This window comes from Scomber japonicus, chromosome 6 (assembly GCF_027409825.1).
Source record: "Scomber japonicus isolate fScoJap1 chromosome 6, fScoJap1.pri, whole genome shotgun sequence".
In the NCBI taxonomy this organism is placed as follows: domain Eukaryota; kingdom Metazoa; phylum Chordata; class Actinopteri; order Scombriformes; family Scombridae; genus Scomber; species Scomber japonicus.
Genome location: NC_070583.1, coordinates 14,847,667 through 14,862,427, shown reverse-complemented (window position 1 = coordinate 14,862,427; position 14,761 = coordinate 14,847,667). Strand labels below are relative to the sequence as shown.

The 14,761-nt window shown below is 38.0% G+C and overlaps 3 protein-coding genes across 3 annotated transcripts; all 3 read left to right on the top strand.

The window, feature by feature from the left end:
* The first annotated feature begins 296 nt into the window (after positions 1–296).
* pglyrp5 (peptidoglycan recognition protein 5) lies at positions 297–1,947 on the top strand. Its single transcript, XM_053320157.1, has 4 exons — positions 297–465; positions 581–776; positions 1,475–1,593; positions 1,772–1,947. The coding sequence occupies exons 1-4, from the start codon at positions 297–299 to the stop codon at positions 1,945–1,947; spliced, it is 660 nt and encodes a 219-aa protein (XP_053176132.1).
* A 3,049-nt stretch (positions 1,948–4,996) lies between these two features.
* On the top strand, positions 4,997–6,220 carry foxg1c (forkhead box G1c). Its single transcript, XM_053320156.1, has one exon. It carries the CDS (start codon positions 4,997–4,999, stop codon positions 6,218–6,220), a length of 1,224 nt encoding a protein of 407 aa, XP_053176131.1.
* Positions 6,221–10,516: 4,296 nt separating this feature from the next.
* On the top strand, positions 10,517–13,675 carry snrpd2 (small nuclear ribonucleoprotein D2 polypeptide). The gene is made up of 3 exons (XM_053321419.1): positions 10,517–10,616; positions 12,380–12,559; positions 13,241–13,675. Coding segments are annotated over exons 1-3 (357 nt in total). The 5' UTR covers positions 10,517–10,614; the 3' UTR covers positions 13,416–13,675.
* Positions 13,676–14,761: the final 1,086 nt, after the last annotated feature.

Below are 14,761 nucleotides of genomic sequence, written 5' to 3'. Positions count from 1 at the left end.
TGTTGCTTTAGCAGTTTATAGACTAATATTCACATCAGTGTTGACTCTTATGGTTTCTGGTTTGTACTGTATAAGTATAAATGCTACTTGATATTACACAACAGATACTAGTGATTTCCTCTTAAAACTCCCAAGAACTCACATGTGGCAGTAATTTTTGACCCAGCCATGGGAAGTAAACCGCCTCAATTCTTTGCAATATTGACAGTTTTTGATCGAGACGAGCGACTTCCTCCTTTTGGAAGTATGTATATTCCAAACAACCTGTTGGGCAACTGAGGACTTACTCAGGCGGCATGTGCAGCTGGAAAATCACTCTTGTGCCCAATAGCAGACATGCATTCACACGCAAACAAAAAGAAGAACAAGGAAGGTACACTTCCCGTGACCACACCTCCAGAAGCAAACAGGCTCTGATAAGGCAGCTGCACAGTCTGCTGCTGGTCATTGTAACCAAAGGCATCCGTTTGTGGAGCTATGGACCAAAATGGTATGAAACACATTACACAAAATATACTACTTCAGTTGTGAGACAATTTTTTTGGAATATGCTTTTAATTGTTTTCAAACTGCTTTCCAGTGACTATCGTTTCAAGGCTGGAGTGGAGTGCAGCCACCCCTCGAAACAGGGAGGCTTTGAGCAGCCCTGCCCAGAGAGTTATCATACACCACACTGCTCTTGCAAACTACACAAACCAGAAGCAGTGCATGGACCACCTGCTCAGCATTCAGAGACTACATATGAAAGATAGGGACTTTGATGACATTGGATATAAGTGAGTCACTCTGTTACCTTTAATTGCGCAAAATGTCAGAAATAGTATGAAACCAATACAAAATGTTATTGTGGTGTATATGTTTCTTTCCTATCACTTGTTTAAAGCAGGTTTATTTGAGGTTTGTAGATTTATGATGTAGTCCACAATCCAGTGTTTTGTCCAGTTTTCCCACCCTTTTACATATGTTGTTCTGGTGCTGAGGTAATAAAAAACCTTCATATAATATAAGCTATGACATTTAGCTTTAAATGTATCAAGTATATGATCTATGAACAGTAGTGATAATTATATTGCCTCACAGTTGTGAGGTGTCCATGAGTGAAAGGGTGGACAATTTGTGAGACAAACAGTCCCTCCCCCTTGAACCTAGTGGGAAATCTACCAGAGAGTGAGATTTAGATAGATGGATGAAGGAGAATGATCCTCTTCATGTACAAAAAACAAAAACAATCTTAAATTAAGAAAAGGTGCTTTATGACAGATGTAACTATTTGCTAATATCCATCTGCCGACCAATGCCATTACATCAACATATAAATACTAGCACATTCATCCAATACAACTATAATATTACAAATTATAAGCTGAACCACAGTGAAATTAATGGAAAATAGCAGCACTAGAGGAACACACGAGAGGAAAAATGGATCATGTATTACTTTTAATGGGTTCGTGCCACTTTCTGCATGTTTCAGTTTTCTAGTTGGAGCCGATGGTACTGTGTATGAGGGCCGTGGCTGGGGCGTGGTGGGAGCACATACCAAAGGCTACAATCACGACTCGTTGGGGATTGCCTTCATGGGCAATTTCAACAGTAAGCATGCTACTATTTTAACATTGGCAGCAAGGGAGCTGAAGTTGGACTTTCCACAAGCCTACACGTCTTTTTTTTTTGTTTGAAGTCAGTGACGTACCTATCCCAGATACATTTTTCTATGCTTAGTCAACTACATTACTGCATATAATGACAATGGTGATTGTTTTGATTGCAGATGACGCGCCAAGCAAAGAAGCAATATCGTCAGTCAAACAGCTGCTGCACTCCGGAGTTTTCCAGGGATTTTTACAGTCACAGTTTGACCTGTTTGGACACAAAGATTTGGGCAACACAGAATGTCCAGGAAAGAAACTTTACACTGCACTACCACAACTGAGGACTACCAGATAAAGCTCACTGCATGGTTTAAAATTCGAACAAAACACTTTCATCGGTTCTTTGTTCATCTCAGATAGGGAATTGGATGAAGAGGAACTTCACTGTTGATTTCCTGCAGGTGTGACACCCTGTCAGACAGCAGAGGGAGCCATCACATGGACTCTAGCTGTGCAAAAGGCCTCATCTACAAACTGAGAGTGAATATACTTTAATTTTCATTAATATCATTCTTCCAGTGCAATATAAATATGGAGTGCAAAACATTTCATTAATGAATACTTAGATTTATATTATTAGTGGAGTAGTCTAAAATAGACCTTCACAATTATTTAACCTAGTTTTATGCTACTGTTTAAAAACAATAAATATCAGGTGTATCTATTGGTGTAAAGAATTATCTCATTGCTCGCCTTCTCCATTCGAGACCTTCAGACTGTCTGCCAGGGTTGTTTTCATTATGATATTGTCTTCAGGGTGCCACTGCAAAATCCTTCTCAACAACACAAGACATGAAATCAAATATTAAACAGAGAAAAAGATCCAAGAGGATTACATGTGTTGAAGCAACAATGCGTGCTTTCTGCTGCCAGAAACATTCCCAACAAGTGCTCACTTGTACAGCACAGGGATTACAAAGGGACGCCTGTATCAAGTTAAGTCAAGAGTGAGTATAAAGGTAACGGATCATCTGTGTAGTTCCGGTCGTCATGTCTGATAGGCATGTCAGACACCTAAGTAGCATAGCATTTGGTTTGATTATACAATTGAACTAAAAGCTGTAGTCAAAAGAACCATAGTTGAAAGACTAAAGGTCAAACAGTAAAGCATGGCCTCTAGTGTGTGTGGTGGCCCAGACCTGCAGACCTCAAACATGCCCTGCAGACATATGTAACATTTACCACATGAATATGATTGGGCCTACATGGGTGCAAGAGATGCAGGTTGCAAATGTTGCTGGGGCGGGGTTTAACATGTCAATAATTATTTAATTGATTTCATTTTGATCTAATTATCATATTAGATTAAATAGGCTATTTATTTCTATGCATCAGAAATGCCTTGTCTTTTTAATTTATCAGCCCAGAAATGTCCATCTTTGGTAATTATGTACATTATCCCTTTAAAGTCAGTGTTTATTACTAATAGCAGATCATTTACTGTGACATTCATGAGAAGCATCGGAAAGAAAAAGATGTACATGCTCTGTTCATAGTATGTGTTGTGGTCTAATAGTAGGTTTACTCACACACTGGATTGGACAGATGTATAAAATGCTGCTTATGGAATTAGGTCATTTTTGGCTATTTCAGATGTCTGATACCTAAAAAGGTTCTAAATGAATATGCATGACACATCCCTTTTTCATGTGCAGTTATAACAAAGTGAAACACAGTAGCATAAAATAAACTAATGATGTGTTTTGGTAAAAGTAACAATTAAGTGAAACATGGTTTAACAGGCTGTTTGCTCAGCCTTGATTGCTGAGTTGGTTCCTCCTTGTTCTCAACTGTTTCACTCTTGATGAAAATGACAAAATCAGGTTTACACACATAGTTGGGGAACAAGTTTAGTGAGTTTAAAACCTTCAGGTGTATATAAATAGAAGACAGGTCTCTAGATTGGTACAGTGTCTTTAACTGTGTGGTGACCTTTAAACAAATGCTATCATACATCCACTTAGGCTATATTTCACTCTCCTCTGGCTGAAGTTGGCTTATTTCTGTTTTCAAGACAACAAAACATTATCCAGCTTGCTGTCTAAACATGTCTCCCTGTCATGTGTGTGTGGGATAAATCATTGTCCTCACACACAGACTCACAGTGATTATTAATCTGCTGTGCCTCTATTCTTCTAAAAGCCATAATAGATTAAATGAAGACAAACACACTGTTAAGAATGTTTAAGTATTTATTTATAGAGACATTATTGAGACACATAAAAGGGCAATTTGGAAAATGTTATAAGATTTAACAGCTGGTATATAGTTTTTGTCATTTTTGGTTTCAATAAAAGGTTACTGGCTGATACTGAAATAGCAGGGACTTCAAAACTAAACCCCATGTCACTGGAACATTTTTTTAAAGGATGATATTCCTCAATGTTTTTTTGGTCTCATTACCACAAAGCAACATGCACACAGTGAACCTGCAGAGCGTATTATAGCTCACATATGAGGGGACGTTTAGCCAGGCCTGATCAGTAAGACATTTTCATTAGATTCATTCTGTGCATTTTTATTCTAGCTGTATTGACTTTAGATCTTGCCATAATCCTGTTTTTTGAATATAAATGACTCTGTTCTTTTAAGCCTACAAGAGCTCAACTATGATTCGGCTGTAGGTTACACCTCTTTCACCACTTCTTTCCTTTTGATCGGCATATTGCCAAATGATGGTGTCAACAAAGGTGCGCAGAGAGTGAGACATAGAGGAGGATGAAGCCAGCCCAGAGGGCAAAGCGCGTGTGAGAGGCTTGAGTTTCATGAGTCACGGAAGTGTTATAATTTAACCTGAGAGTTCACCGATCAGTCACACAGATTGACAGCACGCTCATTTATCCCGGGTTCAAATGACTCTTGGCGCGGTTGGGCACGTGCTTTTGGTAAAACCGTGAAGTTACCTGCGCGTTATTATTGAACTTACTGTGGATTTTATTATAAGCCTCAATACCAGTTCAACATTTTAGAGAGTTACATTATGTTCTAGCTCGCTGCTTTGATTGTATCAAGAAAAAGTAACAATGTTAACCTAAATTCGTTATTCTATTTTCTAAAATTAGGTCGCTCAAAGTTGGAACAGGCACGAATTACGCCCCCAAATATTTCCCCCTGTTGAACGAGTCACAGAGTAATGCACTACTTTTAGTTGGCAGTGAGTCCTGAGCTGCAGTGTTCATGCGCATTTGTTGTCACGCTATTTGGCCAGTGAGAGTTTGGCTCCTCACCACTTTGGATCAGCGCATCTTTGCTCTGTGGGTTTAGTGACGCGCTCTGCTCTGCTCTCCTCTCCTCTCCTCACCGGACGCCTCGGAGGACTTTAGGTTTGATTTTTATTAACTGCAATGGAAGATTTGAAAACTTCAAGTCCTTTGTTCCACAAGTCTTCTTTCAGCATCAACAGCCTGTTGTTGAGACGAGAGGGGGTGAGGAGTGATCAGGAGTCTCCTTCCACTTTACAGAAACTGCGCTCCGCTCACCCAGAGAAATCCAGCAACGACGGAAAGTTTGTCAGTGACAAGAAATGCGATCAATCAAAACAGTACACAAAGGTAGAAGCTAACCCAGTGGCTGCAAATGGGAAACGAGATGGGAATCAGGGAGAATCGAAGAAAAGCGGTGGAGCAGAAGACAACGTTAAACCTGAGAAACCTCCTTTCAGTTACAACGCGCTCATCATGATGGCTATCCGTCAAAGTCCGGAACGCCGGCTCACACTCAACGGCATCTATGAGTTTATCATGGACAACTTTCCATACTACCGACAAAACAGACAGGGATGGCAAAATTCAATCAGGCACAACCTGAGTCTGAATAAGTGCTTCGTTAAAGTGCCGCGCCACTATGATGACCCGGGTAAAGGCAATTATTGGATGCTGGACCCCTGCAGTGAGGATGTGTTCATAGGTGGAACATCAGGGAAGCTTCGGCGCAGGGCCGCAGCTGGCTCCAGGGCCAAACTTGCTCTAAAACGTGGAGGGGGTCGTCTGATGTCCTCCAGTACTGCAACCAGTGTGACTTTAGCCGCAACTGGCTCGTTTTACTGGCCGGTACCGCAGTTTCTGCCCCTCCAAACGCCGGTGCGCGCACACCTTAGCGCAGGAAATTATCTGAGTGCTCATCCCCGCTTCTCCAACCACGCCGCATCGCTTGTTTCACAGCGGTCCCGGCTGAGTGCAACAAGTAGTGCAGATGCTGACCGGTTCGTGCAGCACCAGGAGATGTCTTACATTGGAGTCAGCTGCGCGCAATCCCGTCGCCATCAGATAGGCAGTGCCTGCACCGCCTTCTCCACATCCATCCCTGCATGCACCTTGCCGCTGTCGGATCCGTGCGCTTTTAACATGATCTCGGGACAAGCCAGCTACTTTTATTCGCACCAACTACCCTGCGCCGCTACGCTTAGTCCTTGCCAAGAGGAGTGTGCAACTACCAAGACGTCTCCGGGACTATTCTTTTCCAAGAACTCTCATTCAGACCTCGGGGGATACTGTAATGACTTTCCAAATTACTGCCCTCAAGTCAGTTCAAGCCCTCCTTTACCTTGGAACATAGAAAAAATAGCTTAAAGGTTGACACCAAATAATATCTAAGATACTGAAGAATTTAGATCGGAGACGTTTGGCAAATTAAATCCCTAAAATATGAAGGTCAGATCAATATAATTGAAAGAGTATGTAAATTGTTTTCAAATGCCTGTTTAATGAACACTATCCTGAAATGTTTTGCATTAAGATTGATCCAAACATATTGTGGAATTTGTGTCAAATTAAAAGAAATAAATGAATAATACAAAACATTGCACATTAGCTATTTTCAAACATCCTTATACAATGTAACCTTATTGGACAAAATCACACGTTTATTATTGTTAATTAATTATAATTATAATTGCTACTTGGTCTAAATCTATTTAACTGAAATCGCTCCTGAATTAATGTTTTCTTTTTATATTTATCTCAATCATTATTTTCCACACACCTTTATGCACGTCAGTGTAGATAAGTGTGCGCATGTCACTGTTTTAGGCCTGATGCCTGCGCCTGAAATTGTTCTACAACAATGTGCCGGAAAAAAATAAATCAAATTTAAATAAAAAAGAAATGATCACTAAGTCTGACATGATTAATTTAGCCATGCATGTTTACCTTTAACTTAAAAAGCTATTAAAATGCTGAAGTTAATAACTGTGGATCAGCTATTCTCCAGCAGGCACAGAAAAACGTTCCAGTTAACTTAGTTTAAAAATATCTCAACCTTTTAATAAATGAAAAGGTCGAATCATGTAAAAGGAAAAAAAATAAAGAAGATTACAGTAAGATGCAACCTGCAGGGATTGCAAACACACTGCTGTTTTTTCTGCTTTTGTTGCTTTCAATTTCATTAATGTTGCAACTAAAAATATTACATTCTTATTTGAATTAGCCTTCATGTAATTAAACGATAAATAATGCATTTTTAATTGTGTTTTTCACTTCATTAAAACCTTCTGGTGTTGATTGCTCTCATTTGGCTGTTATTGGATGTTTCACTGTGGAGAGGTGAGCCCACACAACAAGGTTTTATTTCAAGGATTCATTTTTGAAATAAAATATTTAATCAACAGAGGCCTCTTAAGACATGATGTCATCCTTTTCTGTGGCTCAGTGTTCAAATGTGCAGCTGAGGGTTTGTGGACTGTGATGTCACTTCAACAGGTAGACTGGACAGCTGCAGTCAAATCTTATTGATCTGTCTTGTGTTTCACCCAACGCCTGTTAAACTTTCCCTCACCTCTCCTCTATCTCCCCCTGACATATATCTATTTTTTTAATAGATTTATGGAGATGCAGATAGAGCAGCTTTCTGGATGGCTGCCTCCGTTAAAACAAAAGACTCTTTATATCAAAAGACCCCAGCCCGTCACCTTTCCAAACCCAGTCACATACATTCACAGTCGCCTGTGGTTAAAGCAGACTGGGCTGGATCAGGTAACTGCAACAGCACTGTTGGCAAACTAAGAGTCTAGATAGATGCGAAGATAATCACATTTTCATTACTGGCATGAGTAATTGTGGTTGCAGCAGAGAGTGCAGGAGGACAGATCTGTGAATCAACAGGTTTGGTTTGGACATTTTATACCCCGAGGAAAGAAGTAAGAAGATACTGTTTGTCATAAATAATCACCTTTCTTTGACAGCTCTAATAATAACCACAAAGCTCTAAATCACTATATATAGTGGATATACTAGAGTCCAGAGTATAGACACTTAATCATTATCATGTTTCACTCTTGTCTTTCACAAAGGCTATTGGAGTTTGGTTCTGTTGTTGCTGCCAAGACAATGCTGATCATGTGCTGACAGTTGTCTAATAAGTAACATATAATTGTTTTTTTTAAAGGTCACACGCCTTTATCAAAAACATGCCTTTCCTATGCACCATGGGACACCGAAGTATGTCCTGAAATACAGGAGTTTGGATTGTTAATATGATCAGTTTGTAAATACAGCATGTTTTTCAGTCCACAGCACTCTGAACACACCCATTTAATCATCTGTTACCAAGAAATATCCCTTCATATATTGGTGGAGGGTGGAGAATCCAAAGAAAATCTCAACAATAGTCAGGAGGTCCTTGCTTTTACATAAAGAAAAATATAAGATTCAGCCCCCCTCCCCAGCCCAATGATTGTTGTAAAGAAAGCAAAGCTTTGGACCATGATAAAGTGCTTTTAAAACTAACTCATTATTCACTTATTTCAGAATAATTTAAGTGTTTCCTCCTTGCCCATCAGATGTTATGGTTGTCTCTGCTCTCCTAACTGGGCAACAGCAAAAGTGTTGTCAGATTATTGAATTCCCAACACATGTAGACTAATACATCACTACAAACATACACAGTGTCAGGCCACACTGAGCTTATTTAACAGGTCCACTTTGATCCACAGTTTAAGATATAGGTCTTTTGGCTGAGCTAGGTGTCCTTCATAAAGATATAGTAAAGCTCTGGAAATCAATCCCACACACTTGCCACTCTCAGCAGCACACAGGGTGCTACTATCAACAGCAAGTGGCTTCTACAGGTAGATCTGCCACCCTGTGAAATAAGGTGGGTGGGTTGTACACCCTTAGGCGTCTGTCTGTCTCTTGCCAGAAAGCCAATCTCTCAATGTCTCATTGCTGCTTTGTAGATAATGTAAGCTACATCCTTCTCTCTCTCCCTCTCTCCCTCTCTCTCACTCACACACACACTTCCCCCTCATTCTTTCGTTCTTGTTGTGTTAAAAAGCAAAACAAAGACGTATCTGTTTAGGTCTGCGGTATCGGTCTGGCTGCTCCTCCTGCCATTTCTTTTTTCCTGTGAAAATGACTTCAACAGAAGTGGTCATTGTAAGGTATGAATAACACACCCTCAAGAAATGTTGTTGTTGTTGTAATAATATTGATATAGAATTTAAAAATTAACTTCATTATCGTCATTCGTTATTTGACCTATAGCTGAATTCTGCACAGGATGAAACACTTTATTAGTTAAAGTCTTGCATTGAAAAGAATAATAGACAAATTATCAGCTAAATGTACTTAACCTATACATACTGTTCACTGTCAAATTTGACCCTTTTTTTACATTCAAGAACGTTAAATCACACTGTAAATCTTTTATCTGGATTTTTCCTAATGTGAATCACAGTATACTAAAGTGGAAATGGCTTTTTTTAAATGCAACTGATACACATTGTTATAGATGTAAATGTACAAGTTTACCTGTGTTTATTAGTATTTTTTAAATCCAAAATCAGCATTCAAACATGTTATATTCGTCATTCTATAAAATGTTCACCTGGACATTAAATAGTGATTGTGAATGTCTTGCAATCAAACAGAAGGATTAATCAAACATTCATTAATGACTGATGAGGAATTTATGAAGGTGAATTGGTGTAGAGACTAATTGAGCCAGAATATGACCAGTATGTAAAGGTTAAAGTATCAACATATACTCACTGAGAAATATCACCTTGTCACTGTTATTATTTATTTTAAAATATGGTTATTCTAGCTGATCCATAAATGTGTAATCTGCATTTTAATATTTGTTACTAGGTCTATTTTATAGATTGTACTGTTGCATATAGATTAGCACTGTAAAATCATGTATTGAAATTATTTTGGTGTTATTTTGTTTGATTGTTTTTACAAGACATTATTTGTTTACAACAAAAAGACAACAATAACTGTCATACAAAAACAGGTAAAAAATAAATAAATAAAACATAACTTTGTACAACCCAGAGGACCACAAAGTCAATTTATTTTAAGTCATCTCAGAGTTCAAATAAAATGTACTTTGTTTAAAATATTGAAAGCATTCTTAGGTTTTTATTTTCTTCCTTTTTCATATATTTGATTATAACATCAAATACACTAATATCGACCTACATTCCCATTTTCTGTTTATAATGTTTTTGCATATCTGCCCAAAATAAATTCGGTTTTCAGTTTAAAAAAAAACCAAATAAATATTGAAATAGTGCTTCCTGTCTGAACTGCAATTCGGATTAAATTTAAATTTAATTAGAAATTTTTTGAAACAAATAGAAAGGAACTAATTATACGGTATGCTGGGGGAGTTCAATCCAGAGTGCTTGCTTATTATATGAAGCAGAGTAAAAGTATAAAGAAGCGTACAATCATTGTTCAATAAATAAACAATACAGTATTTTACTCTCCACCACTGGTAACCTAGGTACCCATGTATATATGTGGCTTTTAAACCTAAAAGGAGATATGATTGTAATAAATAGAAAGAAAATGTTTGATATATTTTGGTGAACAGTAATAACCCGGATGCAGTTGCTTAGTTTGAAGCGCCTGTTTGTTGAACCGGAAGTAGCTGTATCCACGCTAGTCTGAAGACTCGTTGCAGATACGACAGTCTGTGGAGACCGACTAAAAAGAACTGCTTTTATTAATCAGCAACCATGTAAGTATCCTTTAATGCCCATTTGTCCTCGGCAGACTGGTCATTTTTCAGCCTCAGAACCTGAACTTTAAGTCCCACCAAAATAGCATTTTAGCCTCAGTGCTAACCTCGTTAGCATTTCAGCTAAGGCTAGCTTGAGCTGAGAAAGCCTTTGTATGTCCCTTCACTCTCTATTTCCAGTCTCTGCTACTTTGTAACTACGTTATTGTTACAATACAAAGTTAGAAGTAAAGATTTGTACTTAAAAGTGACAACCGAGTAATGCAACACACCGGATATAAACTAGTGAGTTACAAGCTAACAGTAAGGACAAAAGTGTCTGAAGTTCACTTTTTATTTCTGCCGGTTGTGTTATTGCGGATATATATTTAATCTCATTTTAGGCATTGGTATTTTAGGTCCCCGTCTTGGCCACATAAAGTGTAGATGGTCGTCTTCCTTTATATAGTGAATCAATCACTGATTTGGCTAATAGAGAGACTAGTAATGATTGTTTTCAGCCCTTACACTTCTGGGGAAAAGTACTTTAGCTATCGTAGCAAAAGCCTTAATGCTGTTTAAACCCACTTGTAGATTTGTGAAATCTTTATTTTGCTCATGGAAACAGAAAATAGGGCGATATCACTGACATTTCTCCATCCAAACCACATTAGACCAGGTCTAATGTAACTAGATTAACAAGGGAATTTACAGACTATTAAAACGCATTTCAAATTTGTTAAACCTTTGTTCTGTTTGTGAAAAATGAAAAGGGGTGATTTCAGTGATCATGTGGCAAGAAATTAACAGCACAAGTCCACATTTCTCCTTTTTATTAGTTACATCCTCCTCTTTCACTTAAAACAAAGGTAGAAATTTACCTTATGAAATACATGGACAACATGTCCTCAATGAAAATGTTCTAACCTTTCTAATGTGGTCTGGCTGGCAAAAAAGTGGTGAAATCACCTTTTTTCATTTATCACAAATAGATTAAAAGTTTCACAGATTTAATGAGTCTCATTATTAATCTAGTCCAGATATAAGTATAGTGATGCTTGATCTGGGTCTGGTCTAATGTGGTCTGGATGGAGAAATATCAGTGAAGTCAGCCTTTTTCAGGTTTCAAAAGCAATGTGTTTTCACAAATCTTAAACAGTGTTAAGAGTGTTTCTATGATTTCTAACTGTCTTTCATAAGTGTAAGTGGTGGAAAAAACATAAAAAGCTGCTACATGTAATTATTTATGTGTCCCTTTATTTTTATGTTAACTTTTCCCTTAACCCTGAATCAGAAGCTGCATTAGCATTAGCAATTATAATTAAAGCCTTAAAGTGGAACAAAACATGTTTGCTGTCTTACAAACCCTTTCTCATTACAAGCTGTCTTGAAACAAACAATTTGTTTGTTTTCTTCACAGAGGCTTGAATCCTTTGGTAGTAAATATAGTACTATCGTCATTGTGTAATATTGTGTGCTGCGGAAGGAATAGTCAACCATTTTTTAAGTAAATAATATATCAGTAAGGATAATTAGAAACAACAACAAAACAGCACAGTAGAAAACCATACAACCCAACAACATAACACAAAAACCAAGTTGTTTTTGCATACAGAAAATATGTAGGCTGAAGCAATAGTGTGTTATGTGTACACTTATTACAACTGATTTGTTTTAATATATATCCAGTTAACTTACAATATTCCCAGTCTGCTGGTGTTATAATATTACTCTTATACTTATTAGTAACATTTTAATTAGCATTGTTTTGTGTTATTTTTTAGGAGTCTGTTAACGAAGCCCAAGTCAGAGATGACCCCAGAGGAACTCCAGAAACGTGAAGAGGAGGAATTCAACACTGGCCCTCTGTCTGTGCTCACCCAGTCAGTCAAGAACAATACACAGGTCCTCATCAATTGTCGCAACAACAAAAAGCTGCTCGGAAGAGTCAAGGCTTTTGACAGGTACTGCTCTCAGTGCACACAAGTATTACTTAACAGACTTTAGTGCCAAAAATGAGATTATTACATGTAGGCTTTACGCCAATCAGATCTGTATCCAATAATTTTGTAACTGCATGAAGATGGTATTTTTGCTGATATAGAAACCTTAATGGTCTTTTTGATGATGTTACAATACATCAGTGTGGATCAGTGAATTTCACCTGCTATGATATTATAACAACACTTAAATATGTAGATGTCTAAAAACTGTATTTTTAGAAGCAGGATATGAGCACATACTACTAAAAATCAGATATTTTAAAAAGGATAGTTCACAGCATTGTCAAATTTATTAGATGCATTTTCTTTCTACATCATCTTGACAATCAATGAATGTAGATAATAACTTAATGCTGTAAAAGTTGGATAATTATTTTCGTACCCTATAAAACTCCTACAGGGCTCAAAGTAAAGGGAAGACACCTGTGTGTCCTTGTTAACAAATTAAACATCCTCATCCATATTGGTGCAGTATCACAGGAAGAGTGTGATATTGGTCCTGATGTCACATTCCTCATCAGTTGTTACATAATGATACTATCTCTCTTTTTTTAAAATTCTATCCCAGATAAATATATACTTTTCAGGGTTTTTTGTTCTCAGGATCAGTCATGTTGTACTATGGTAATGCTGTCATTTCAGGCACTGCAACATGGTGTTGGAGAATGTGAAGGAGATGTGGACAGAAGTTCCCAAGAGCGGGAAGGGAAAGAAGAAGTCTAAGCCGGTGAATAAGGACCGCTACATTTCTAAGATGTTCCTCAGGGGAGACTCTGTCATCGTGGTGCTGAGAAATCCTCTGATCACTGGAAAATGAACTGCTTACACAACTGTCAGAAAGCCTTTTTTCTTTTTCTTTTTGTTGAAAGTTTTAAAGCTAGCAGTGGACTGTCAATAATGGAACCCCCTTTGTTTTGTTTATTTTCTTGTTGGATCGCTGCAGTCACTATTGGATACACAGTGTCTAAATGATCTCTGTACTTTGTGGAGAGCCGAAAAGGTTTGATGGTTTTTGTTTGTCTGCAGAAATCTTCTGTATTTTTCATTTTTAATAATAAAAGTACTGAATAGATTCAACTGTGTGTGTCTTAATGTTTCTGTTGAATTTTTATTTCATCATATTAGTTTAAAATGTCCAACATTAGTTTGGATAAATCTGTTTTAATGATCATAACTGTTTGCACATTATATAACACCTGTTATTCACCTCCATTCCTCAAACATATTAAATGTTTATTTGTTTTAATCTCACTCATCTAATGCACACTACATCAGGTGAGTCAGAGAAAGCCTTAATGAAAACTATTTTTTTCTTTGGTATCCTTGTCAACCCGAGTCCCTCTCTCCCTCCTCCTCCCGCTGTCACCCTTTCACTCTCCCCTGACAGCATCTTGGGTGTCGGGCTTGATTTCAGTCAGCAGCGCTCAATATGCGACAAACTGCCGTTTAAAGGCTCTCTGCATTATTGATGAGACCAGATGTGCTGACTGTCACTTCACACCCTGATCTCTCTCCATTTCGGGCTGTTCTTCTCTGCTGCTTGGCCCCTCCTGACCACTTTGTTAATTGTCTTAATAGCTTAACAGCAAGTCTCACCTTACTTATCCCCAATGAGTAGACCCTAAGCTCCACTCTTTGGTGCTCTCACATTCAGTGTTCAAATAGAGTGTACTGGATTTTAGTTGTGTGAGTCAATAAAAATCTTGTCTGTATATTTTACGAACATTGAATCAGTTGGTTTTATCTATTGGCCTCATAAAAATACATAATCACCTGAAAGGTATTTTTGTGTCCAAAACTAACTAATTAACCCCAGCATACCTGAGGCCAGCCCAGCACCTGTGTGGGCATTAAGTCATGTTTGATATACAGCTTTCAGGCAAAACCTGCTGAAGCACTGAGCATGCATGCAGTGAACTTTCATGACTTTTCTGACTAATCTAATGTTACCTTTCTTTTTCCAGCTTCAGGCAAATCTCAACTTCAACCAAAAGTTTGACAGAGATCATGTTGCGAGGGCTGCAAACCTGACAGGTTTTTACAGATAGGTGGCTCAAGGCAGCAGGAAACACAGCAGCTGCTCAGGGCCCTGTAAGCACCATCATCTCCTGATTAAAGTGTTCATGTGATTTTATCTTTATTGTACAATTACTTTTTCTATTT